Here is a 26188-nt window from a genome sequence, read left to right as displayed (position 1 = left end):
TCAAAACATATTTATCTGATCCTCCTCCTTTGACGCGTGGGGTTCTTGGTGGGTTGTATTTACGTAACATTTGCTATGCTCTTGAGCTTGTTCCGACCGACCCTTTCACGGTGATGGCCGATCACTCGCTCTTAGGTTCCTTTGCACGCCATGCGATCAGATTACGGAGATGAGCTAAGATTTATCATCTTGAGCCTAGACTTTTTTTGGCTTATCGCTCGCAAACGCTTTAACCACAATCTTACTTTGATTTATTGTAGATTTCTCTGATTATTAGATATCATCATTGATCGATTCGTGTGTTCAGCTCAGCCAGTACTTGCACATCTCCAATTGGTATCTCGCATGATTCGGCATACTAGACGTCAGCTATAAATACATACTATACATCTGCCAATAATCGGAATATCTGACCAATCCGCCTAACCTCCCAGCCCGCTTTGACAGCCTCGCATATCAACAGTGTGATCAGGAAATTACATAACTACGAAAGTGTCACCATTCACCTGCCTCACTTCATCGTTGAGTCCTTCCCGTTCTTATCCACCTTATCAATCTATACGTACAGATAGTTCTGCATCAAACATAACTCAATCGACAGAAGACTCAAATTTAGAGGACGACAACGAGGAAATGACAACAGAAAGAGATTATGGTGCAGCGTCACCACCTTCATCACCCTCATCCTCAACAACAAGACCAAAGAAGGCTATACATGAAGGTCATGCCTCGATAACTTCATCAGTAGTGAATTTGACGAACACTGCTGTTGGTGCAGGTGCTTTAGCTTTTCCATCAGCATTCGCTTCAATGGGTTTGATTCCTGGTATTTTATCTTGTGCAGGATCAGGTGGTACAGCTATGTTTGGTCTATATTGTTTAAGTAGATGTGCAGCTGTAGTCGGAACTAGACCAGGTGATGAAGGTAGAAAAGCAAGTTTTAACGAATTGGCTAGGTTGACTTTTGGTAAAGGATGGGCAACAAGGTTATTTGATGTAAGTCTTTATTTTGAGAGCATCTTAACTTTTCAGCTAATTCAATAAAATGTCACATGTAGTTGGCAATTGCTATAAAATGCTTTGGTGTTTCAGTATCTTATCTTATCATTTGTAAAGTGAGCGGATTCTTTTTCTTTTTCTTTTTCGCTGGCCGTCTTACTAAACTCAGTCTCCACCATTTTAGACCCTCTTGCCTCAAGTGTGTTTCACCTTCTCCAAAGTCTTCCATCACCCTTTACCTGAGGATTCTATACTACTGGCATCACATTTTTGGTTGATAGTTTGGATGGTAGTAGTCGTCCCATTGTCGTTCTTGAAAACATTGGATGCCTTGCGATTCACCAGTCAGATAGCTTTACTTACAGTGGTATAGTAAGCTGATTCTCACGTCTTCCCCTTTTTGGCAAATCTCAGCTAATGCCCTGATATTTAAATGTAGCTTGGTACTGGTTGTAGTCGGATGGTTTGCGGTAAAGGGTGTTTCACCAACTCATGGAGAAATTGTACTGGGTAGATTTGGTCGAAATACTCTGTCAAACTTCCCTGTACAGGTTTTCGCTTATACCTGCTCCCAAAACGTAAGTCAGCTATTTGTTTTATGTTTTACGATGTCGCGGTCAGCTAATATCATCTGTATCATAGCTGTTCCCCATATACAATGAGTTGAAGAACAAGAATCAGAAGAAAATGAACACCGTCATAGTAGCTTCTATGGGATCTGCCGCTGCAGTATATGAAGTAGTAAGTTAATCAGTTATGTAATTACGCATTCTGTAGCTTACAATTTTGATTGACCAGATCGGAATCATCGGATACTTGACCTTTGGTAGTAAAGTAGGAAGTAATATCATTGCCATGTGAGTGCCTAAATCACCTACCACCCACATTGTATGTCGCTAAATGCGAAATGTGATTCTCAGGTATCCTCCTACCTCAATGATAATAGCAATCGGTAGACTTGGCATTGTACTTTTGGTCGGTTTATCATATCCACTTCAAGTATTACCTTGTAGACAATCTTTACATCATCTCACGCATGGTCTATTCAAACGAGCTCAACGAATAAGAAGCAGTGGAAACTCAATCAGAAGTACTGAAGAGAACAGCGAAGATGACGAAGACAATGAAAGTGAAATCAATCCTTTGGTACCAAAACCTAATGATGGGACTGTTAAGAATGTTCATAAGCATGAAATGAGTAAATTAGAATTTATAGTCTTAACTACTGCCATTGTCTTCCCTGGTTTCTTGATTGCTTATAATGTACATGAGTTAGAAATCAGTAAGTGATCAAACGGTCTCTTGCTTGATCTTGCGGAGTACCGTTCAGAATTGACTTTACCATGTATTACAGTTCTTGGATTTGTAGGCTCAACAGGATCAACGATAATAACGTTTATCTTACCTGGATTCTTCTATTTTAGATTGTTTAGAGAAGAAACAGGTACTACAAAATGGTGGGCTTTGGCACTAGGTATATATGGATTTGCAGTTATGGCTTTCTGGTAAGAACTGGGAATTCCCTCATTCTTGTTTTTAAAACCCCGAGAAAGGTGACTTTGTACCGTACAAAAGCTAATACAATCTTTTTCGTATAGTCTAACTTTCAATGTATTAAATCTTGTTAGAAAATAGATATAGGCGTGTTGAGCATACCATCGAGCCAAGGTGGACAGTATCGTATATTCACAATTTACATGCATCTCCTATAATTTACTGCTCATTCAGATAAAGTCTTTTCAACTTGTTCATTTCAACGTGATACACGCATCTCATCGATAATTTGCTCCAACATCATCATAATAACAATTTCCCCCAAATCGTTGGGAAAATGAAGGGTGTGCTGGTTTGAAATCTGAACTTTGTGTAATGGAATTGGAGTTATATACAGGTGCTCTCGATCTCCTTTGCATAAATCCATCCTGATCAATACCTTCAAGAATCCATTCTTCGTGGCCAGGCTGAGCAGGGATTGGATTGGAAGGTCCAGATACTCTCATACTGTATGGATGAGTGAAGTTGTTTGTTATTGGATCGTGGATTGTGAATGGTGGTTTATTATCTGAAGAACCCATATTTGCTGCGGGTCTTTCGGACCGTGAAAAGGGTGGTAAAGGTAATCCATAACTAGCTCTATTTGCAGTATCACGTTCGTCGTTATGCCAATAGTCTCCTATTTTCTCCCATCTCTCTTTATTACCCTTCAGATCAACGTAAGTGAGCATTTCACCATATTCATTCAGCGTATTCAATGGCCACCCAGTCAAGTTAGTTATTTTCGAACCTTCAAGACCAGAGTTGGCATGGAATAATTTATCAGGGATGATACCAGTCTCGATAGGATATATCAATTTTCTCGTTCCCCCCCTCGAGGTGATTGAACCTTTGTTTAGGGTACCTGATCTCTCAATAGGTTCATGTTTCCTCCAGTAATTATATGCTCTATCTTGTGATTCAACAATCCAATCCCCTTGGATCTTACCAAGCTCAGAGGGATCTCCTCCTCGACGAGTGGACCTTACTGGCAATCCTTCAGTATCTTCGGTGAATTTAGGGTTTTCGTAGCGTTCTCTAGGTAATTTCTCAAGATCAACAAGTCTTTGCCAACCATTGGTATTTTCATGTTTACAAGTCAGCATCCATCCTCCTCTAATATCACCTTCAACTAAATTGCCTTCGGTAGTATTATCAGAATATGCCACTCCTGTAAGAGTATTATAGGTGACAAATTGGGGAGTTGTAACGCCTATAGAATTTTCGGGTGGCTCTCCCCATACTCGACTATAGATCGGTGAAGGTGGTCTAGCTGTAGATCTTGTAGATCTTGGAAGAAGCTCAAAAGGACCTTGGTGAGTTGGAGCCGGTTGATTTCTAGGCGCATTGAGATAGGCGCCAATGTATGGTACACCACTTACGCCGCAAGTCGTAGTAGAAGGAGTCAGGCTGTCTGTTGCTCTACTTTCAGTCGTCGGTTCATCTGTGAGCTATTTGGACTACATTAGCTAGCTGCCGGATGGAGCAGCAATGTATAAAATCAATTGACTTACATTCATTCTCTCGATCAATTCATGCAATTTGTCTTTAATTTCTCTTTCACTTCTTGGTATACCACCTCTAGAAGACTTGTTACTTGCGGTGGCATGTGGTGTTTGATGGGAAGTGGCGAATTTGTTTCGGGAAAAGACCATTTTGCAAAACTTCTATTATCTCGATGGGAGATCGTCTATCAAGCCGCAGGATTATGTAGTCGAGTAATTTGGGAATGTTTTCTTCTGCAGAGTAAAAAATTTAGAAATTGTTTTAACAACAGAGCGAAAACCAGAAAAAAAAGAAAACAGTTCATAGATGGATGGAAAGCTTTTTATATTGCGCTTTACAGTAGAAGTATTTTAGCTTAGCCAGAAGGAGAATCATCATAGACACTATTGTTAGACCTGTCTTTTACCTTTCATTCGGGAAGAAGGCCAAACCCTCTTTCCCCTTATACACCAGGATCACATGAAGTATGACGACATAGTGCGTTCTTTCAATGGATAAAGAATAGACATTTACGATGCCAGCTTGACAAGAAGGCAACAAGGTCAATCCGAACTTAGCGGAAAACAGTGTCTTCTACCTGTACCACGAGGACACAGCAATCAACAACAGAATGAGTTTGGTTATATGTGGCAGAGGAACAAGACCTACCACAAAGCCAGCAATCTCGTGCAACACGCGAGTCAATGGCTTCAAGTAGCTTGCCGATGTTTATCTGGATGAATTGTGCTACTTTACGAAAGGAAACATCCAAATTTTGCAATTTATATGGATTCATACTGTAGTGTGTAGCATGGTAACCCATTTAAAACAATCGGCAAACTGATGTTATATATACAGCTTCATCTGTTAATCGATTACTCTCAAAATTGACAATAACTGAGAATACAGTAACACCAGAAGAAGGCTTCGAATTTCACAGACCACCTTTCATGATAAGCAGGGCAGATTCCACATGAATGGAGGAGCCTTGTCATGGATATGACGTTGTATTATATCACATATTTCGAAACAATAATGGTCGAAAAGATTGCAGCTGAGAAAAGATACATCAGTATGACACCACGACATATACGGTGGATATGTCATCTATGACATCGAATGCTGAATTGTGCAGGAATGCCAATTGAAGGATGAAAGACAATGCATGTTCCGAAACAAGATTTACACTATACCTTTACAGGTTGTTTTGAACCGCTTATACTCCCTCCTCATAGATTTCCGTCATATGGCACAACTTGGAAGTGAATAGCCGCATCCGATAGGTAGAAATATGCTTTATCAGAGATATGCATACGAAGTTAGATATTCATGATTATGTTTACATACTGCAGACCTTCAACAACCTCTTCACTTCGTTGTGAGTGTGCTGTCGAACACAGCATGTCTGACGAATTTAGATGGAACACAGAAATGCATATGTGAGATTTCGATGGTTGATACCGGGTATAATTACCGATCGCATTGCCCGGATACAGTATATTATTATCTAGGCTATGGTCTTTGATTCTACTTAGCGTTGTTATCTCTTTCGCTTGCAAGTCTAGAATTAATGTCTTTCAATTCTTCGTAGATTTGCCCACTCCAAGCTGCGAAAATCATTTTATCCATTTCACTTTGATCTGTGAAGTCACTCGCTTTTTCTTTCATCCATTCATGAGCATGCGCCTCGATGGATTTAAGGTTGGCTATTTTTTCTTCGGCACTCAATTGTGAAGTTGAACCTGTAGAAGCAGTCGGTCTAGTGTTAGACCCTGAGGTAGATTGATTGTTAGCTGACGAAGATGATGATTCAGCCATTGTGTCGAATAGTGATTGCTTGGTGGACTGCAGCAATATCAATTACAGTACATATCTACGGCTGTTAGTAGATAGTTTCTTATATCCTGCAACAAATGAAAGACTCACAATTAGTGTATTAGTGTGGAAACTTGGAGATAGAGGTTAAGAGGTTTCCAAGCAGACTCATAGCTGCTTATATAGCTACAGATAGACGTGGTATATGTCAGAATAGTCACACGGCTGGGACTATGAGAAGCGAGTTGCAGTGACACGGTCAAGAAAGGATTGAATCAATGAGGATCTTTGATGAATGGATTACAATTTGTGGGAAGCGGAAACAGGAGAATTTTGCGAATAGAAGGCGATGTTCACTTCGCTCATCATCTCTTCAATATTTGTAATAATACAGCTCGTTGATCCGGTTTTGTGACTGATCCGCTGTCGAGTCGACTGTTTCTTCGATGGCATTGGGATTTTGCCAAAAGGGAGAGAATTACGAATAAACAGTGGTGACGAAGTCCCGGATCTATATTTGAATGTGGTATAATCAATGCATGGTGATATGTATGTATATATTTGGCTACTTGTTGATTCGTAAAATTCGTAGAATCAATTAGCGCATCAGCGGGTGTTTTCAATCTTCTATCTTCTTAAATAGCATGTCTAGCTTACATGGTCTTGGATCATTCGGGTATCTGATTGTACTAAAATGGTGTTCAATACGCGAAATGGGTATGAACATTAACTGAAAGCCTGTTTTCCGGATCCTTCGACTGTATCCCAATGTCATGTCACTCTGCCAGGAAGCTTGAGGGCATTGTAGATCTTCGAAACAAATGCGTTATCCTTGTTTTCAAACCTTGATGAAGCTGGTGTCGAAAGCTTGTATACATTCTAGTAATCCTTCAGGATTTGGTTGATCTGCAACAGCGTCCACTTTCAAACCTTTTTCTTCGAACCATTTTCTCGTGGTTTCACCGATAACAAAAATCTTCCAGCCATCCCAGTTAGATTCTGCTTGTTTATGGTCATTGCCATTATGTTCGTCTAAGCCACCAATTGGTCCATTCCAAGCTTTCTGATCATCATTATTTTCAGGTAATCCGTCGGCATTTTCGCCATTCATGCCCAAAAGAGGTACCACAACTTCAGCTCCCGAAGGAGAGAAGAAACATAACCATCCCTTTTCCAGTTTGATTCTATCTGTATCTGTATCTGTATCTGCATCTGGATCTGCATCTGAACCTTTCGAAAGCTTATCACTCTGTAACAATCGGAGGTTTTCGATGATATCATTCCTAGGTGAAGTTTTGTATACCATGATTTCTTCAATTTCTCGTTGATTCTCTTTCAACTGATCCTGTAATAAATCAGTCGATTTGTCACCTCTAACAAACAGATATGGTTTATAACCTCCTTGATCTTTTATTCTAGGTGGTTTATTCAGGATATAAGGTATAAGATGAATAGCTGATTTGGGTGGAATACCATCGTGATATTGTACTGGATGAGGTGTATATTCGACCGGTAATTGAGATCGATTTATATGATCTGTTGAAGCTGTTCCTACTGTAAATAAAGGTATATTGCTCCAATTACCTTGATCATCGTCTTCATTATCATTTATTTCTTTCTGTTTTTCTTTGCCTTTTCTACTTGCATGTAGTGAGACGTGATGGTTTACAGCTCTATTCCACCCTTCCGCACCTCTTCTAGACGTTATAATTACGCCTTCATATCTACTCGGTCCTGCTTTTAATATGGGTTGTAAATCATCTATGCTATATGTCTCTTCTAATACTGGTATGAACGTTGGATCATAACTTGTCGACGATAATATCTTGTTATATGGATCGAGAGCTGACGATGGCGATGGAGTTTTGAATAGAATTATGGGTTTTTTACTGAGCATTCTTGCTGTTTCATGTCGTATGCTGATTTAGCGACTCATAAAAGCCAAAGTAAGTCAATTTGTGAAAGATATAGCAAAATCACAGAGACATGAACAACCAATCGTTCGCTGTTTATTACCATTTCATCGCTGCCGTCATAGCTTTTTCGACTTTTTTCGACTTTTCGGAATAACCTCCACTTTTCACGTCCACCTTTGAACATGGTGAAGTGGATAAAATTAATGGATACGCTGAAAACGTTGATCAAATACCATATATCGGGCTTCCAGGAAGGCTTGTATGATAGATGCATGAGAGCCTCTCAATATTGGTTATTCAACAATGAACATATATGAGGAAATACAGCTTAGGGAAATCCGACAAATGTACGAGACATGGTAAGAAAGATGAAACCAATGGGTATATATATATGAGAAGAGAAAAAAACCAAATGCGAAGAAGATTTAATCGATATGTACAAATTATAATGTCCCGTATGTGTTATAAAAGTATAAGAAACTCGTTCTCTGACCGAGAAACGATTTTGTCCTGTATGTTGGACAATTTGCCAATAGGTTATTGAGCTGTTCGAATAGGCTTCATAATTTCTCTTTCCTTCTCCATTGCCGCTCTGGTACCTGCTGCAACAGGTACACCATTTGATGTCGGCTTACTTGCAGCTTTGTTGAGTCCATGTGTTTTAATTTTGGCAAGTACATCACTGCAAATAATGGGCAAAATCAGCTATACCGTCCAATTATGATCAATTGCCCAAGGTCAAGCAGACTTGCCGAGCATATTGCACTTTATGTATTACACCATCTATCCTCTTTTTATCTTTTGGAGATAGATCGTCTTTGTCTGTAGGGTCTAACAAGCTTGCCAAACTCCATGTTCGAAGTACATTATGTCTGTCAATTACCGAAACTACTAATCCCTCTCTTGATAAAATCAATTTAGTATGATCGTAGAAGTTGAACTATCAAATGAACAATCAGCTTATGGGTAATTTTACAGTCGACTTCGTTGGATTAGCTGACTTACTTGAAGAACATCATTACTCAACCTGAACAGGATAACATGTTTCATCCTCAGATATTTAACAATCAACACCATCCCGGTTTTCAATCCTATATCCTCATATGTGTATGATTGTTCAAGGAACAACTTATCAAGCATGTATTGTTCAAAGTGTTTCAACAAGTAGACTTTGTTCTTCAAATCAGCTGGATAGGTTTCTATATTATGAGAACGTCGAGTATGGTGCGAGAGGTCGTCAGAGGAAGTAGGTCGAATATCGTCAAAGTATCTACAATTTGCAATGATCAATATAAGTATCGAGATGTGTCCAGTCATTTTAAGAAACGGTCACTTACTGTTTTCCTGGGGCTAAGACAAGTGACGTTGAATCATTGAAATGTACACTGATAGTTCCATCTGTCATAGCGAAACCCATCCCGTACTTCGTACAATAGTCTAACCAAGATACAACAAAGACACTTGGTGGTTGTGGATTCGTCTCAACATCTAAACTTGTGATATAAGCTTCTGTCACACACCAACATAAATCTTGAATGAATCACTCACGAGGTGTTATATAGAGCCTTCCTTCTGCTACCAACGACAAAGCGTGAGAAAGATGAAACCCAACCCTTTCAAATAGACTAGGAGTATTGTCTTTGATCTTGCTAGATCCTACAGCTTTACTAGAAGCCATTGTTGAGGCGGGGGCTGGGGCTCGAGGTAGACTTATTGTTTGACCGAGAGGAGCAAGTTTTCTTGGTGATGCGGAAGACTGTCGGTGCTGATCTTGCTGTTGATCCAGCTGTTCTTGGTGGTGATAATGACGATGTTTCTCTCCAGCCATCTCAGAAACGATTCTAGCCTTTTGATTTGCTAAACCTCTTTCTCTGACAGCATGATCATAACCTCTCTCTTTATGTTGTTCAGGCTTCTCGTCTGCTAACTGTTCTTCTTCTTCCTCTTCTTCTTCTTCACCAAGTCTTTCCATCTGGTTTGTATGTCTTCTAGCTGAAGAAGGTCCAGGTCCACCTAGTCCTAGCTCCTTACCATGATTTTCTATACCTAATGTAGATCTTCTTGCAGGACTCAATGTAGATGCAGCTCCAGCAGCGGTTAGTTTTCGTAATAAGGAAGGTTCTTTGATAGGTGCTGAAGCTTGAACCAAAGGTTGTCTAGCTGAAGTAAGTAATGCTGAAATTGGACTGTCCGGTTGTACAGCATTTTTGAAATCTCTTTCTTGTTGTAATATACTTGGCCCAAGAGGCGCACGAGGTTTTGAGATGACTTCTGATGCAAGTGAAGGAATGACTCCGATTTTGGCTTTTTGACATATTGTTTGGAAGTTTCGTCGGGATTGAGATGAACTCAAATGTCGATAATCAGGTGCAAAATCATTAGCTGAAGCTGGTACATAAGCAGGGAAAGGACCATCTAAAAACCATCGGTGTGATATTATCTTTTCAAGAGGTGGTCTCTCGTCTAAAAGCGAAACAAAGTTAGCTGAAATATGTTTTAAGATGATGTGATATACTTGCCTGGTTTGGGGTTAAGGATGGATGAAATCAAATCTTGAGCCGAATGAGATATCTCCTTATCAGCTGGAAATTCATATCGGTTCTCCCTGATTCGTTTGTAGATGGTCTTCACGTCTTTCGTCTGGAAGGGTGGCTTTCCTATCAAAAGCGTATACCTAGATATTTTGAATCAGCTGATAGTTCATTTCTCAACGTAAACGTCAGCTGGACCTACATGATTACTCCTATCGACCAAACATCTACCTCGAAACTATGACCATTATCTTGATCAAATAGTACTTCTGGTGCAATATAATTGGGTGTTCCACATATCGTCCTGAAATATATACAATCGTCAGTACACCTGTCTATCGCACGAGCGAGAGATGTGGGATCATCATCATAGCAGGAAGAGAGGAGTCGTATCAAAGAGAAGGTCTACTCACTTCTTCCTGTCGCCGGGGTTCTCGATCAAAGCAGCTAAACCAAAATCTCCAACTTTTACATTCATATCAGAATCCAAAAACAGATTACCCAATTTTAAATCACGATGAATGACATTCATTTGATGCATATATTGACATGCACCTATAAGTTGAACCAAAAAATATCTTGCTTCTGGTTCTGTGTATCTTTTACGTCGTCGAAGTAAATCCATCATACTCTATATGTAAACAACCCGATAAACGATTAGATCACTCTTCTCCTAGGAATCGTTATCAGATGAGGCCAGATCTGACTTACGCCATTCTCACATAATTCTAATAACATATACACATTTTCTTCGTCTTCAAAACAATCCTCAAATCTGACTATATGAGGATGTATCAACATCTGATGTAACTTGATTTCTGCCCATAACTAAGATTGATTAAACACATCAGTTTATGACAATTGAGCAAATTTGGTCGTGGATCGAGAAACATTTCGAGGATAATGAGGAAAGAGAATATAGTACTGACTTTGGTTTTGTTCTTCGTCGTCTTAATGGATTTTCGATTTATCACTTTTATAGCTTTTCTACGACTTTTATAATCTTGAATTTCGTATACTCTTGCAAATCCACCCTATGGTATTAAAGATAGATTGATAAGTATATTAGCTTAAGTATTTGATGCATTTCAAACTGGATCTGTGCCCAATGGAGAACAGCCATATGTTGGAAAATCACAAAGTAACCACTCGTTCCCATCCCAATACAAGCATCTGATCCCCTTTCTTGTCCTTGATGGGTCTCTGCTCACAACAAAGATAATGAGTGGTAAAGTATGAACGAGAATAATTACTCACTTCACCTAAGAATCCAACTCTTTCATATTTGGCACCTTTACCATAATCTCTGATTGTCAAAGGTGGTGAAATAGGGACTTCTTTCTCTTTCTTCTTCACAGGTGTTCCAACCATGTTGATAGCGACTCTTCAGTTTGCTTATTCAAATGTATTATACCTTCTTGATCCGAGTCGATGCAATGTGGTCTACAGTTTATGAGAGTTGAGAAATACAAACGGTTTGTGCGTTTATACCAGTGATTATACCCAGTTGAGCGGATTGACAAGATGTACTGTTTGAAACCCGCTTTGGAGCTCACAACACAAACGGACCAATCGATTGAACGTGTATGTAAGTATGATTACTATAAAGACGTAGTTAATATCGATGATGATTTTATGAAATATGCAACAAAAACAAGAATATCAAAGTTGAGTGAACATAAGTTGAACCAGCTTTTACCCTAACATGTCTTTTGTTTTGTTGACATGAAATACCAATAATCTTAATACATGTAATCCATAAAATCACTCGCGTGAAATACAGCAGCCATATCGGGGATATATAACTGTACATGAATAATTCCGATAATGTGGCACTTGACAATCGCATCTAAACTCTCATGATAATGTTATGGTTCAGTCTTACTCTTACTACTTAATCATACATGCATGCAATTTATCCTTTATTTGGGTTATTTATATATGTATGGAAAGTTATGAGAGGATATGAATTGTTTTTACAATTATTACAGCACCGCTATTCGGCTTGGTTCATTTATTGTTTTACCAGTTACTAGTCGGAATGATGTATGTATTGTATTTTTATGCTAAGAGGGTTTTATGATTGTGATAAAAGATTGACTTGGGGTGATTGTTCTATTTTATGGTTTATGGGTTATGGTTTATGATTGTTAGTATTTGTACATACATGAAAGAGGAGTAAGGTGTGTTTTTTTAAGTAGTACATCTGTTTATGTTGAATATCTTCCGCTCGAACTAATTTGACTTTACTGCTTAACTGTTGCGAGAGGTGGATACTACAGTGATTTAATCTTTTCCTTTAGTCTTTAAACCACTCAACATTTTAGCTAATGTATGGATTTGACCTTTCAACTTGGGTTTATTAGGTCCATTATTGTTAATTGCACCAGTACTAGTAGTTGAGGTAGGTGAAGTGATAGTCGAAGAACTTTCTTTAGATGATAAGGTAGGTCTAGTAGAGGAAGTAGTGGTTTTTGAACTATCTTGATGATTGATATTACTATCACCATCAATCGACATTGCATGAGTATGCGATAAACCAGATTTAAAAGGTGCTTTACTTTGTCCTTGTTGAAGGAACGAATTCGGTGATGTTCCCAAAGGCACAGGGTTTCTAATTGCATAATTGGCGTTGGCGATATTACCTGTTGAAGGAGCATTGGACGTATAAGGGGATTTCGTAATGGGTGGATTAACATTAGAATATCCGCTGGGTCTATGAGATTGTTGCTGTGGTGATGATTGGATAGGTTGTGATAAGGATAAATTGGAAGGTTTACCGAATGAACCCATATCAGTATTGGCGAAGGAACCGGTTATAGCAGCAGCAGCTAAAGCAGCTTTTCTTGCTCGTGATTGATCTTCTTTGCGACGTTGATGTGTCGAAGAATGTCTGTCTCTACCTCTTGCATTTTCGTCTTTCTCTTCAACGAGTACTTTAGCTTGAGAAAGTTGAGATTGCTGTTGTTGTTTGGGTTTTGGTTTTCTCCAATCATCATCTTCATCGGCAGCAGAGACCGAAGAAGTTGCACTTGATATATTACCATAACTTGAAGTTGAGAATGTACTTGACATAGTAGAGGATGAAATAGTTGTAGTTTGCCTTAAAGCATTTTTCGATATAGTTGAAGATAACAGTGAGTTTGAATTTTTTGGACCTTGTTGTAATTTAGCAGGTGCAGATAGGTTCAAACTTCCGTCTCTTTCTGCGACTCTTTTGGCTAATGCTGCTAGTTCAGGATTCAAGTTATTATTACTACCTTGGAATTTCATCATATCTTTCCATTTCGATTTCTTAGCTTCAGCAGCCTGGGCAGGGGTCGTACCCAAAGGTGGGAAATCTTCTATTCGAGTAACATCAAATGTTTCTTCAGAAGGTTTGGAAAATTTAGAAACTTCCCTAGCTAAAGTTTGAGAAGCTACTGTCAACTCTGCTAGTAAGGCATCTCGTTCTTCTTGAGTTGGATTATTACCTCCAGCAGCGGCCAATGCAGCTGCTTTGGCTGCTTTACCCTTTCTAACACCTCTCTTTCTTCTCTTATGGGTAGATAAGGATCTAGAATCTTCATCTAATTGTTCAGATTCATCTGCATTGGAATCACCAACAAAGGTTTCTGAATCCTCGCCGACGGTTTCAGGAGAAGCGACTTCACTAGTGTCAACAGGGGTGAGTTGCTCGTCAACAGTGGTGGCGGAAACCAATTCATCTTGATCATGATCAAGGGGAGGAGTTCTTGATAGCGGTTCTTCCGGCTCCTCTTCAGGTATATGATTATGGGTCGGCGGATGTGAGAGCTGCGAAGGGGGAGGAAGACTAGACAATGTTGGCGCAGAAGAAGTAAGAGCTGACGATGAGTATTTTCTTGTAGTCTCTTGAGAAGATGCGATAGGTGATTTGACGAATAAACCCTTGTCTGTTGGAGTTCTTTGATTTTCCAATCTTGAAATTTTCAAAGAATGAAGTGCTTTTCTACCACCAATCATTTCTGGTAATGTTTTAATCCAAGCACCGAACTCTCTAGCAGTTACTCTAGCATCTACATCTATACACAAAACATGATCGGCAAGGTATGAAGCTACTTCTCTACCAATACCAGTAAATTTTGTGAGTAGGAAACCAATTGGATCCATAAGGAAATTATCGAAATTTGGATCGCCCGGAGTAGGATCTTTCCATGGATTTCGATGGAACAGCATGTTGATTAGGACAATACCGAGAGACCAGACGTCAGCGGGAGCAGGAAAGTAAGAAGGTCCAAGATTATTTCGGCATTCTATTACAGGAATAGTATATCAGTATATTTTCCCTACCCCGTAGGTGACGTGCAGGTACTACTTACCGTATGACATATAAGGCCTACTTCCACATTCGACATCACCACTTTCTTCTTCAGTAGTAGCTAGACCAAAATCCGTTAATTTGACTACAACCTTTCTTTTAGCTTGAGGACCAAAATTGACAGGTTTCCCTTCTTCATCATCGCCATCTTCGCCATATTCACCATCAACAGCAGCTTCTAATTCTATTGAATCACAACAAATGAAATTTTCAGGTTTGATATCTCTATGACTAACACCAGCATCATGACAAATCGACACTGCTTCACACATTTGACTAAACATGGAAGCGATTAATCTTAAACGTCGAAAACTGAGTAAAGTATTTGCTGAGAAAGCTGATAGGAGACTTGGCGTAGGAGGTGTTTGTGATGGCGTGAAATGATGCGAATGAGAATGGCCATTATGATGAGCAAAAAGAAGAGATGCAGGTGATCCACTAAACTGTGAGTGCGAGAATGCATTATTAGGTGAATTGGTGAATGATGATGACATGCCATTAAGGTTTGAGAACATTTGAGATGAGGAGAATGGAATCGAGGAGGAGGATAATTTGGATGAAGACATTACGCCACCACCTCTTTCTCCGGGAAGAGGGACAGTTTGTGTGTGTGGAGAAGCGTCTCGAGATTTTTCAAGCCAGTAGAATAAATCTTCACCGGGACATAATTCTAACATGAGAAACAACCATTTTCTGGTTTGCAGAGTTTGATGCAAGGTGACGATGTTTTGGTGTATTGGTAACGATAGATGGATATGAGCTTCGAACAATTGAGTTTCTAGTTGTTCTTCTTCCAAGTCCTGCTTACTCAAGCATTTCAAGGCTAGACATAATTTATTAGTATATCACGTTACAGTTGAAAGCATGGAAATACTACTTACCAAATTCACGATGTCTACCACCCTTTTCTCTCACAAGATAAACTACCGCATAACTTCCTGTACCTAATTTTCGGACCACTTCATACCTTTTCTTTTCCTGTTTACCATCAGTTCTGGTGAACTTCGTAGCTTCACTTCCACCTCTTCGTAATGGTAATTCAATGTCATCTGCACCATTGTGAGGTCTCCCTACTGCAGGAATGATGATTTCACCTTGGAATTCCATTCCTTCACCTATAATCATACCAGCTTTCAAAGGTTCTTCAACACGAGGTCCAGAGTCATCTGAAAATCCAGTCCATGATCTTCCCTTATCATTATCATCATCAAATTCGTCATCATCTTCTGAGTCGTTGTTTAATGCCGAATCTTCATCTAATAACATTCCTCCTGCGGGTTGCCAATCATCCATTTCTTCCACCTCCTTTGCCCATGATTCTCCCATTTGTACGACTACCTCTTTGGTACCATTTTGCAATTGACCTCCATCATTTCTTGGTGTTGCAGAGGATGATCCTTTGTTAGGTGTTCCTGTACCACTTTGTTGTCCTGGTAATACAGCCGAGTTTCCTCTTGGTGTTCGTGATCTTGATCTAGAGCTAAGACTGATTGACACGATTGCAGCTGAATTTCGACGAGATCTTGGTGGTAATTCACCAGCTAATCCACGAGGTGATGCAGCTAGAGGTCGAGGTGATCCTTCTGTCCACTGAAAAACCTGTTCAACCGGTGTTGTCAACGAAGGTGATAATGTCGCCAATCGTCTGGTCGAAGTGTTGAGCGTTAGCTCTGGGGCGCGAGGTGAGCTAGCTAAAGTCTGTGGTACAGCTGATAGTGACTGATGAGAAGGAGCAGGTGAAAATCCCATTACAACGCTTGTTCTTGATCCAGGTTCCGTTGATTCGAAGTCCAGTTGCTGTGAGGCTGAAATGCTAGGAAGACGGGGTCCCATCGAAGCACGAGGTAGTCGAGGTGAAGATGGACCAGCTAAACTTGACCCACGTCGAGGTGAAGGCGTAGGTGAAGTGTGAGGAAGAGTCGGAACAGGGGAAACGAGAGAAGGTGATCCGTTCATAGTGCCATCAAGGTTGTGTTCAGTCGGTGAGGCCAAAATTCAGTAAGGATGAGTTCAACGCAGCTTCTTCTCAGTTCGCAGATATATTGACAAGTTTTTTCGGAGAGGTGAATAAACGTCAAGATTCCCGGGAGGGCTGAATGAGGCTATATATAATAACCATTTAATCAATCTACGATCTCTCTATGATAATTTGTCAAGATAAGGAGTAAAGTAAAATATGTAGTACGATAAAATATTAATAAGAACTCACACAATCAAATACCGTATATAGATGGTTCCAGCACAACAGATGATGTGCCCCTCTGTTTCGTCACCACTAGTCAATCCTTATAATTTACCTTCCTTTGAGAGTTTGACGATCCAACGTACGTAGCAAGGTTGTTTTTAAGTTCAAAAACGTCCTTTGTGATCGTTGATGGTAGTGGGGCGATTGTTGGGACGGGTAAAGCCGGAAGATTTGTATTTCGAGAAGTAACAATACGACACACAAGTAAACCACTATATAACACAGTCGCTCTCCAGGAGATACACAAGCGTTGGTGACGAGATAGAAGAAGAAAAAGAAATATCCAAACTAAGGTTTCTCTCGCCCTCAAACATAAATACTCTGAGTATATCTGATAATTTCAAGAGAGTATGAGTTGATTAATTGTTTGATGATATGTTTATCGCTTTATCACTTTCCTGATGTGCCCTCGTTGCCCCGCAGTCCTGACCGACGGTACTAAGATTCGTTATTGTTCTTGACTTCCTGATGGTGTTATATGTATCCGAGCGTGATGGTTAAATTGAGTGATATGACGAATGTTGGACGTTGGATAGTCTCCTTTCAACTTGAGCTATCTGATGTTTGATGATGAAACTGATCCAAAGTAAATCAATGTGAAATACAATAATAGGTCTATATTTGTTCGTATCCTAACAACAATTATTTAGGCACCAAGTACAAAGAAGACTTTCAACAAGATTCCGTCCCGTGTAAGTCGGTCTTGGTAATGAGCCGTTTGATGGTGAAAGTGGGGGGATGTGTGATGTTGATCTAAAAAGTACTTTGTGTATTTGATTGTTGATCTATTGTATCGTATCGTATTGTGTTGTTGAGAACCTCCGCCGGAAATAATCTAGAACTGAAGAGAAAGAAGTAAGGAATGCTGCTAATATTGGTTTGAGATGAAAATTGGGTATCCTATGGTATATATGTATCGCAAGCAAAGAAGGTCGGTATGATGGGAAATAAGAGGATGTTAAGGTAATGGATGATAATGTATGTAAGATGATGAGGTATGGAGAATGATGAGACAATGATGAATAATGCTTTAAAGAATTGATATGATAATTGACAATCAGATATGCAGCGCAGCAACTAGTTTCTGGTCATGTTGACTCGACCGGCCGGTGACAAATTTGTACATATGTATAATACGATAAAGTTAATCCAAGCGAATGATTGCGTGCGCCACGTACTACAATAACACAATCACTACGAATTACGCTAATGCAAAGGCTAAGTGAGGTAAAGGCTAGATTTGCCTTGATAAACCGTTAAGAAGAAAAAGCTATGTATATGTTATTTAGGATATTTGGGGATGAACAAGGACACAGAATTGACCGGATATCAGATTTCCCTAAAATCAACACCATACCACGCTAGTCAAACTACCAATTACGGAAAAATGAGATCAATCAAACAAACGCCCCTTGGTTCTTCGAGTCGTTTGCCGAGAATAACCCATGCAATACCAGAACTCTCTACCACATGGTATACTCTCGAATCGACCACAAAACGCTAGTACTACTACTGACTGAACCGCGAGGTCCCACTTTCTATCAAGAACTTCCAATTGATCATGAGATCCTACGTATGTGGATCTTTTGCTTATGATCATCCGCTCAAACTCCAATCTTCCCCACATACCTGAAACTCGCCCACCTCATCACCTCATCCTAATATTTATCTCATCATCTGACATCCAGAAGGATCTTTATTGATCTTGTTTTCCCATTGGTATCCTTTCCAATCATGCTTCTCTATGGATTGAATTGTCGACTTACTCGTTTATCTATTATTCTATGCAGCCTTCTAGCATTATCACAACCATATGAGCGTATCAGATGCTATCGTAGTTACTATTTGCGGTAAATCCGCGATAAATGGTATGGGTTCGGTACAGCCGTACCTTAGTTATCTATCCCGGGATGTTTACTGGTGAACTATACACATGTAACCGAATTCTTTAGGTAAGGTATCCGAACAGAATGGAGATCGCTTGCACGTCCCAACATGAAATAGTTGAAATAGGCTCAAAAAGCCAAGACATTCCATACATACAAATACATGCTTACATATGAATGTATCCACATGGCTCTCAGTGTATGGGCTCAGTATATGCAGGGGAAGATCGTATACTGTACAGTGTATAAGTGGCTTGTACATATTCTGGTCCCACATGAACCTTTCGTATTGAGACGGACAAGATTGTATTAGGAGATAGGAGATGTGGATGATTCAAACCTAATGCTAAATAAACTCTGACCGAGAGTGAATGACCGAAAAATATAATAAACACAGCATGTGACGCTCTTTGAATGCACAGTACAACGTTCAACGTTCAACACGATACTATTGGGACACGTCTACGTTTTCTCGAATGGATAAGCGTAACGGTGGCCGCAAATGTGTTGACATGGTGCGAACAATAGCTTTCTGAATCCTGCAGTACAATAATCTTTGGGGGCAGTCTAGCAGAACCTTTATGCGGAAATATAGCTCGGAGCAGGCTGTATTAGCTGAAATACATAAAAGCACATCAATAAGACACTTTATCTATACTAAGACAACTATATAATCTAAATGAAAACAACAAAGAGTACAATCATAGGCAACAGATACGATTAAACACATGAGGTAACCTGTACAAACATAAATTTACCAACCCAAAATTTCTTTCCCTTTCACTAGCGTTTCTAAAGGAGTTACTAACAATTTTGACCAAGTACCTCTTAATAACAAAAAACCAATTATCATTAACCACCAATCTCTTTCTGTATTACTCTTTCTAATTGCACTTCCGTTCAGTGAGGAAGCAGAAGAAGATAATAAGCCTTCTTGTGGACCTATATGATTTGCAATTGGTTTCGAGAATGAATTTAGTAATAAATCTATACCTAAAAATCTTTCAATCGAATTTCTCAAAGATTGTATTCTCAACATGAATAAAAATAACAATGTTTTAATCAAATCACGTTTACGGTTTCTTGTATATTTCGGTTTTAAATGATAATTTCTACCTGACCCAGTACTTATTTTGACTACAGGATATCCAAACCATGGATTATTCGAACTATCATACTCTCCTACTACCTGATCGTTCCCTATTCCAGGCGTAGAGTCCGTATAATGCTCACCCAATGAAGGTGGTTCTAAAGCTCCAGGAGTAGAGGACGGACTTATCAAGCCTGATTCATCTATATCGTTTATATTTTCTACTTGTATGATATTTTGTTGATTTTCGTTTGTTTCCAGGGTGTCATTCACAGCTGAATTTTGACCTAAATTCCTTGGAGTGTTATCACCTCCCGTATATTGTTGCAAGACTTTGGCATGATGCAATTGTAGCCTATCTGAATATGTTCTAACATTTTTAGCTCCTTCTGCATTTTTTATATTCAATAATCTTAAAGATGGTCTGGACCTTCGTTTGGATAACAGTTTATCCTGCCCACTTTCGTTCAACGCAGGTTTGAGGATCCTCTTCGGTGTTGGAACAGGACGTTTCTGGATTGGAGAATCATCTGCATCTTCAGGATCCGAATCTGACAACAAATTTAAATGAGCTAATCTCGATGGTGATAGGTATAAATGAAAATCCGATATCGATTTAATACGTTGAATTGCTGATTGACCATTCGATATAGGTATTGGTGTTCTGCTACCGCTCCTGATATTCCTACTCTGCTTTCCTTTCACTAGTGGTGTCGAACTATTGAAGTGATCGCCATTAGATTTCGGAAGATTATGCATATTAGGTGTCATACCGTTGGTTGGGGTGTCCTCCTGTATTTCTGCCTCCGGTGTGTTCTGTACTTCTACTTCGTCTTCGGATTCGTTGTGATCGGTTCCGAGTGGTGTGCCGGCTTCTCTTGATTTGGTCATTCTGAGAGCAGAGCCAAATTTCCATTCACCCAAATTGGCTGCCGAGCTATTTCTTCTACTTCTTGCAGGTGTGTTTGGCACTGTGTAATAGATATCGGCTATTGAAGAGTATGAGGAGTTTCGGGAGGCAAGAAAGGGATGATCGGTTGATGAGTGATGTGAATAATATGAATATATCGTGTTATGTGCAGGTGAGAAAGTGTATGAATTGTTTCCGCCGTACTCTACATGGAGACCCATCGATATTTTCAGTATGATAACTTGGCACAAGGCGACAGATGGGGCACAGAGAGAAGTGTGAAACTAACCTTGTGGTAATTTATCTAAATCAAAAACAGCTTCCAAACTAGGTTTATCGTCTAGAAACGCTACTTTTTCCAAAGCTGATCTAGGTAATATACGTTTCACAACATTCCACATTGATCTGTGTGTCCAACCTGTATTTACAACATATACAGACTCTATCATTCCTGGGAAGTGATTATGTCCTACCGATAATAACGTTGGTAATAGCTCAACCTCCTAAAATTAAACAACAGTTAACGAAGGACAATCATAAACATATCGATGATGACGTGAACTTGCCATATTTCTATATCCTGCACCATTAGCGTCTACTAATACACATAAACCTTCACCCCCTTTACCGAAATTTGTGTTCTTGGACCAATTACCTCTAACCCAATAATCCCTTAATACCCTTCTAATCATCTCTAAAGCCCACCATGCGTAAAGTTTCAGATCATCCAATTTCCCATCAGAATCACGTATTACTTCTTTTACAGTTAAAACTGCTATAGGGCGACCCAATCGATCGGTGTGTTCCGGTAAAGGTAATACATAAAATAATGCTGAGTCTGTATATGGTGGAAACGCCGGTATAGGTGAATGTAATGTATATGATATACGATGTTGTAGTGTACTTAGTAGAGCAGTGATGGTCTTCTCTTCCTCAAAGCGATGTCTCTACCATAGATTGTGTCGATCAGCGATTGTCCGTTTGACGATCTAACGGTACTTTACATCTCAGCGATTCCTAGCGGTACAACTCACTCTCAGATGCCTAAATATACTATCTCTATCCGTTATCCATTCTTCTAACCCATCCCACTCCTCTTTCGTCCAGTCCTCTTGAGCTCTAAGCTCTTCCGCATCATTCTTCAGTTCTTCTTGTACCCGTTGTGTAAGCGGTAGATAAGCCTCATACTCGGCTCTCGTATTCTCGAATCTCTGATATGCCGGATGTTGAGTCTGGGGATCCGACATGTTACTATCTCTTTTGGGCTCTTAGATAACGTTCCTTCCCTATTTATTTCACGATACCCCTTGTGTTGAGATTATCACATTTACACCTGTTATGTCTGCTCAGTTGGTCATCATTAGTGAGATGCAGAAAGTTACTTCTGACTTGCTTGACCAAGAATATGATCCAAATTGTTTAGAAAATTGAGATTCAGCAGATGACGTTTCTTCAGTTACTAAGTTCGGTCAATCCTGCATTTTGAATAGCCGGTAATTATAAAGCTTTGATAGGCGGACTTGACCGATCAGCTCACTCAATCTGATTCCGTTCTCGAGAACATCAGAACATAGAACATGAGCTTAGCTTCCACGTCCCTCCACTGCGAAACGCGTTTTATTTTTGGTATTTTTCTTAACATTTTGCGATTACATATCATCGTCGTGACTTCTAAGTCAGCAGAACACTTCTAGTTGTCCTTGTTCATACATACGGCATTTCAGCATCGCACCATCTTGAATAGGCTGATCTGAGTATCTTGGACTAGTATGCTACCCTCGAGCTTATTGTTCGTTTTATCATTGGTGTTGTTGTCAGGATGTTTAGCTGCGGAATCCTTATATAACGTTTTAGGAGGTACGTTATTTCGCGCATGACCAGTGAAGCAATATAGAGCTAATCCTTAGTATCTTATAGTGAAGAAAGATGCTACTGAAGCTGATCTTAAGAAAGCTTACCGAGTATGTCAATACACTATGATACCTACAACAGCGAAATCACGTTTGAGTTTTAGCTGAGAACTTGACGAAATTTACAGAAATTATCGAAAAAATTGCATCCAGACATAAATCCAGATGAAGAAGCTCATGAGAGGTTTATAGAAGTATCGAAAGGTAAGTCAATGATATTACTCGATGTGACTTGAAATATAGCGCAAACTTAACCTGAGTTAACGCTATTGTTCAGCATACGAAGTTCTGTCGGATTCAGAGAAAAGAGGTATATACGATAGACATGGCGAAGAAGGCTTAAAGCAGCACGAAGCTAAGAAGCAGGCTGGTAGTCAGGATCCATTCGCTAGGTTCTTCGGAGGTGAGTCTGCCCTTTCTCTTTATCACGAAGCTGGAAGGTCGGACACATGAGGTGGAGACATATCTTGAATGTAGCTGTCTAGACCATATTTGTGATGCGTATATTGGATGGAAATGGGACGGATCCAAAGCATGGACAGCACAAAGGAGGTCTATGTAGTGTATGAAGTGCTAATAAACTTTGCACACAGGTGGTGCCCCTCCAGAACAACGAGGACCTGGTTTGATAACGAATTTAGAAGTTTCTTTGGCCGATATGTATACCGGAAGAACAGTCGAAGTGAGTTTGAAATCGAAGTTTCATCGAACGTCTTTGCTGATCTTTTTTTCTCCACTCGCAGTTCCAGATACCTCGAAAGATAATATGTACACATTGTCGTGGGTCAGGAGCAGAATCAGATAAAGACATACATCAATGTAATCATTGTGAAGGACGTGGTATGACTGTACAAAGGCATCAAGTATTCCCAGGGATGTTCACCAATGTACAGATGCAGTGAGTAAAGACCGGTCCTTCCTCAAGCTCTTCTCATACGGGAAATCTGTAATGTATATGTATAGTGATTAACCCTCAATTTAATGGTCTTAGATGTAACCATTGCCATGGTAAAGGTAAACGAATAAGTAAACCTTGTCATTTATGTAAATCGAATAAAGTAATAGATACAGAACATACCTTAGCTGTACATATACCGGCCGGTGCGCCAGAAGGATTCGAAGAGATTTTCAGTGGTGAAGCAGATGAAAGTACTGAATGGGAAGCTGGAGATGTTGTTGTAAGAGTAAGAAGTAGAAGAGGTGAAAATGAAGGTGGTTGGGGTAGAAAAGAAGGTGGTATTGTTGGAAGAGTCGTTTTGGGTGTTGCTGAGGTGAGTTTCCCTCCTTATCACATCATGGGCTGCAGGACCTGATTGATCAGAATGAAGAAATTTATGTGTACTGATTGAGTTTATCTATCTTGGTATCAGGCATTACTTGGTTTCGAACGTAATCTCACACATCTTGATGGTAGAACTATTACAATAGGAAGGAAAGGTACAACACAGCCTGATGAAGTCGAAGTGATAGAAGGTGAAGGAGTGAGTCAGCTTCGGAACGCTGAAACTGATCCGTGACAATGTTAGCTGACATCTCACTGCGCCTTCACAGATGCCAGCACATGCTGATGTACCGCAAGGAGACATGTATATTGAATATTCGGTCGTAATGCCTACGGAGGTAACGGATGAAACACAGCAGAGTAAGCCAACCACCTCACCATCTCCAATCTCAAATGATTGCTAACCAGGTTATGATTTCTCATTCATTCTCTAAATCTCATCTGCGTAAAATTACTCGCCATTCTGCCTTTATATCTGTCTTTCGTGCTTAATCGGATCGGAACGGCTGTTTTCGGTATTTGTTTACGTAGAACTCCGAGATATCTTCAACTACCGTCTTCCATCCTCGCATCATGACGAGCTATAATCTGCATAGACGTAGCAAACAATAGATATAGACATCGTATGCATGCCATTGGGAAGCTATGAAGGCATTTTAAACCTTTTGTATGACCTTATCAAGTTATTCTATGAATCAGTTACAGGAGTATCGTAATCTCAAGTTTATCTAAAGAAGCCACATACCCTGGATGAGATCTAAATACCGCAAAGATATCATTTTACCCCATGGAGATGCAACACGATAAGTCATTTCAGGAACGCCATATACGGGGTTTATCTTTATATCTTGGAAACGCTTTTAGGGCGGATTAGCTGTACTGGATTTACCGACTTTGACCGACTTATCAGTGATAGGTCTTGTTTTAGGGGATATGAGGTGATCTTGTGACTTATCATCTCTTTCTTAATATGATACATGATGCACAGTAGCCTAATACTCGTTAGACCATATACGCAGGCTTTATGACACTATATATATCTGTCATATCCTCTCATTCCGTTTCCCCATTTCTTTCTTTCTTTCTCCTTCATACAGTACTAGTATAAGACACAAATATATATCCTCCTCTTCTGGAAGAAAACACCGTCATTATTCCCTTCATATCTAATTGTATACCTTACATATAGCATTCACAGCAAGATGACAAGAACTGAGGTTAGTCGTCATGCTCTGACACGTTGAACCATCGGGTATGCGAGAGCTAATACCAGTTGATCATATCATATCCCTGCTCGTCTGTTCTAATTACATTCACACTGGTATTATGCATCTTTGACCTCTACTACATACTTCCATGTCACTCTTTTGCTATTCTACTCTACTGTATGACCGATATATTTCGCAACCTCGTCACCCCACAACCCCTTGTAATCATTATATCTCAACTCGTCTATCTGTAAACTTGTTTTTGAACTCTCATGATATCGGTTATCATACATGATACAAATAGAGAGCTCAAAATCCAGCAGCGATTTCCAAAGATAAACATTCCAGATCAGGATTAACTAAAACTGAATTATCACATAAAAATGGTGATGGTGCACATAATTGGGGTTCAAATAAATCTAAAGGTCAAGATGAATATTTAGGTAATGAAGATGCAAATGGTGAAATTTTTCAATTAGATGAAGATCAATTTCAAGCAAGAAATGAAATTTCATCTTCACCAACTGAATCTACTAGTTCATTAGATAGAGATAGAGAAAGACCACAACTTGGCAATAAAGGTCAAAGAAGAATGAGTAGTTATTCTGAAGAAGAAAGAAAAGAAGCTTTACAATTTAGAGGTGATTGGAATAAAGCTGGTAAGTCACATTCATCACAAAAAGGAACAATACAATATGGTTGCAAACAAATAAATACTGATAAATCCCATGAAATGATAAACTAGGCGTTGATTTAGCTCATATCGCTAGAACTTCTTATGGTATCGCTCAATCACCTACTGAAATTAGTACTAGTCCATCTAAAGTTAAATCTGGATTCAACTTTGTAAGTTTCGTTGTTAAAGTTGTCTTATTCGCCAAGGATCACAACTTCATTGTTCACATGTCATATATACTAATGCCTATTGCTCATGTGTATCTTCAACTGGACTAAATAGAACAAATAAATAAATGAAACGCATTTATAGATAGCATTATTATCATATGACCCATATGAAGGTATCCAAATTTCCGTAATC

General features: G+C 39.5%; 9 protein-coding genes across 9 annotated transcripts; 3 read left to right on the top strand and 6 right to left on the bottom strand.

Moving 5' to 3' along the window:
- Positions 1-633: 633 nt before the first annotated feature.
- L201_000403 (uncharacterized protein) lies at positions 634-2634 on the top strand (the record flags this gene model as incomplete). Its single annotated transcript, XM_066216205.1, has 9 exons — positions 634-996; positions 1059-1115; positions 1184-1371; positions 1439-1577; positions 1642-1740; positions 1798-1856; positions 1920-2281; positions 2354-2504; positions 2598-2634. The coding sequence occupies 9 exons, from the start codon at positions 634-636 to the stop codon at positions 2632-2634; spliced, it is 1455 nt and encodes a 484-aa protein (XP_066072302.1).
- Positions 2635-2771: 137 nt separating this feature from the next.
- On the bottom strand, positions 2772-4187 carry L201_000402 (uncharacterized protein; the record flags this gene model as incomplete). The annotated part of the gene is made up of 2 exons (XM_066216204.1): positions 2772-3983; positions 4047-4187. The coding sequence occupies 2 exons, from the start codon at positions 4185-4187 to the stop codon at positions 2772-2774; spliced, it is 1353 nt and encodes a 450-aa protein (XP_066072301.1).
- A 1357-nt stretch (positions 4188-5544) lies between these two features.
- On the bottom strand, positions 5545-5835 carry L201_000401 (uncharacterized protein; the record flags this gene model as incomplete). The annotated part of the gene is made up of 1 exon (XM_066216203.1): positions 5545-5835. One exon carries the CDS (start codon positions 5833-5835, stop codon positions 5545-5547), a length of 291 nt encoding a protein of 96 aa, XP_066072300.1.
- An 835-nt stretch (positions 5836-6670) lies between these two features.
- L201_000400 (uncharacterized protein) lies at positions 6671-7729 on the bottom strand (the record flags this gene model as incomplete). Its single annotated transcript, XM_066216202.1, has 1 exon — positions 6671-7729. One exon carries the CDS (start codon positions 7727-7729, stop codon positions 6671-6673), a length of 1059 nt encoding a protein of 352 aa, XP_066072299.1.
- Positions 7730-8285: 556 nt separating this feature from the next.
- On the bottom strand, positions 8286-11650 carry L201_000399 (uncharacterized protein; the record flags this gene model as incomplete). Its single annotated transcript, XM_066216201.1, has 11 exons — positions 8286-8430; positions 8501-8688; positions 8754-9018; positions 9086-9236; positions 9297-10211; positions 10268-10422; positions 10482-10583; positions 10693-10910; positions 10991-11107; positions 11209-11313; positions 11537-11650. 11 exons carry the CDS (start codon positions 11648-11650, stop codon positions 8286-8288), a joined length of 2475 nt encoding a protein of 824 aa, XP_066072298.1.
- A 915-nt stretch (positions 11651-12565) lies between these two features.
- L201_000398 (uncharacterized protein) lies at positions 12566-16574 on the bottom strand (the record flags this gene model as incomplete). Its single annotated transcript, XM_066216200.1, has 4 exons — positions 12566-14553; positions 14620-15061; positions 15188-15441; positions 15500-16574. 4 exons carry the CDS (start codon positions 16572-16574, stop codon positions 12566-12568), a joined length of 3759 nt encoding a protein of 1252 aa, XP_066072297.1.
- A 2929-nt stretch (positions 16575-19503) lies between these two features.
- Positions 19504-21996, bottom strand: L201_000397 (uncharacterized protein; the record flags this gene model as incomplete). Its single annotated transcript, XM_066216199.1, has 4 exons — positions 19504-20954; positions 21039-21252; positions 21316-21696; positions 21784-21996. 4 exons carry the CDS (start codon positions 21994-21996, stop codon positions 19504-19506), a joined length of 2259 nt encoding a protein of 752 aa, XP_066072296.1.
- A 522-nt stretch (positions 21997-22518) lies between these two features.
- Positions 22519-24528, top strand: L201_000396 (uncharacterized protein; the record flags this gene model as incomplete). Its single annotated transcript, XM_066216198.1, has 10 exons — positions 22519-22606; positions 22667-22710; positions 22788-22863; positions 22937-23062; positions 23253-23341; positions 23403-23557; positions 23651-23930; positions 24030-24140; positions 24211-24301; positions 24473-24528. 10 exons carry the CDS (start codon positions 22519-22521, stop codon positions 24526-24528), a joined length of 1116 nt encoding a protein of 371 aa, XP_066072295.1.
- A 615-nt stretch (positions 24529-25143) lies between these two features.
- L201_000395 (uncharacterized protein) lies at positions 25144-26103 on the top strand (the record flags this gene model as incomplete). Its single annotated transcript, XM_066216197.1, has 3 exons — positions 25144-25158; positions 25454-25808; positions 25895-26103. 3 exons carry the CDS (start codon positions 25144-25146, stop codon positions 26101-26103), a joined length of 579 nt encoding a protein of 192 aa, XP_066072294.1.
- Positions 26104-26188: the final 85 nt, after the last annotated feature.

This window comes from Kwoniella dendrophila, chromosome 1 (assembly GCF_036810415.1).
Source record: "Kwoniella dendrophila CBS 6074 chromosome 1, complete sequence".
Lineage (NCBI taxonomy): Eukaryota > Fungi > Basidiomycota > Tremellomycetes > Tremellales > Cryptococcaceae > Kwoniella > Kwoniella dendrophila.
Note: the sequence above shows the minus strand (reverse complement) of the source record. Positions and strands in the feature narration are given on the sequence as shown.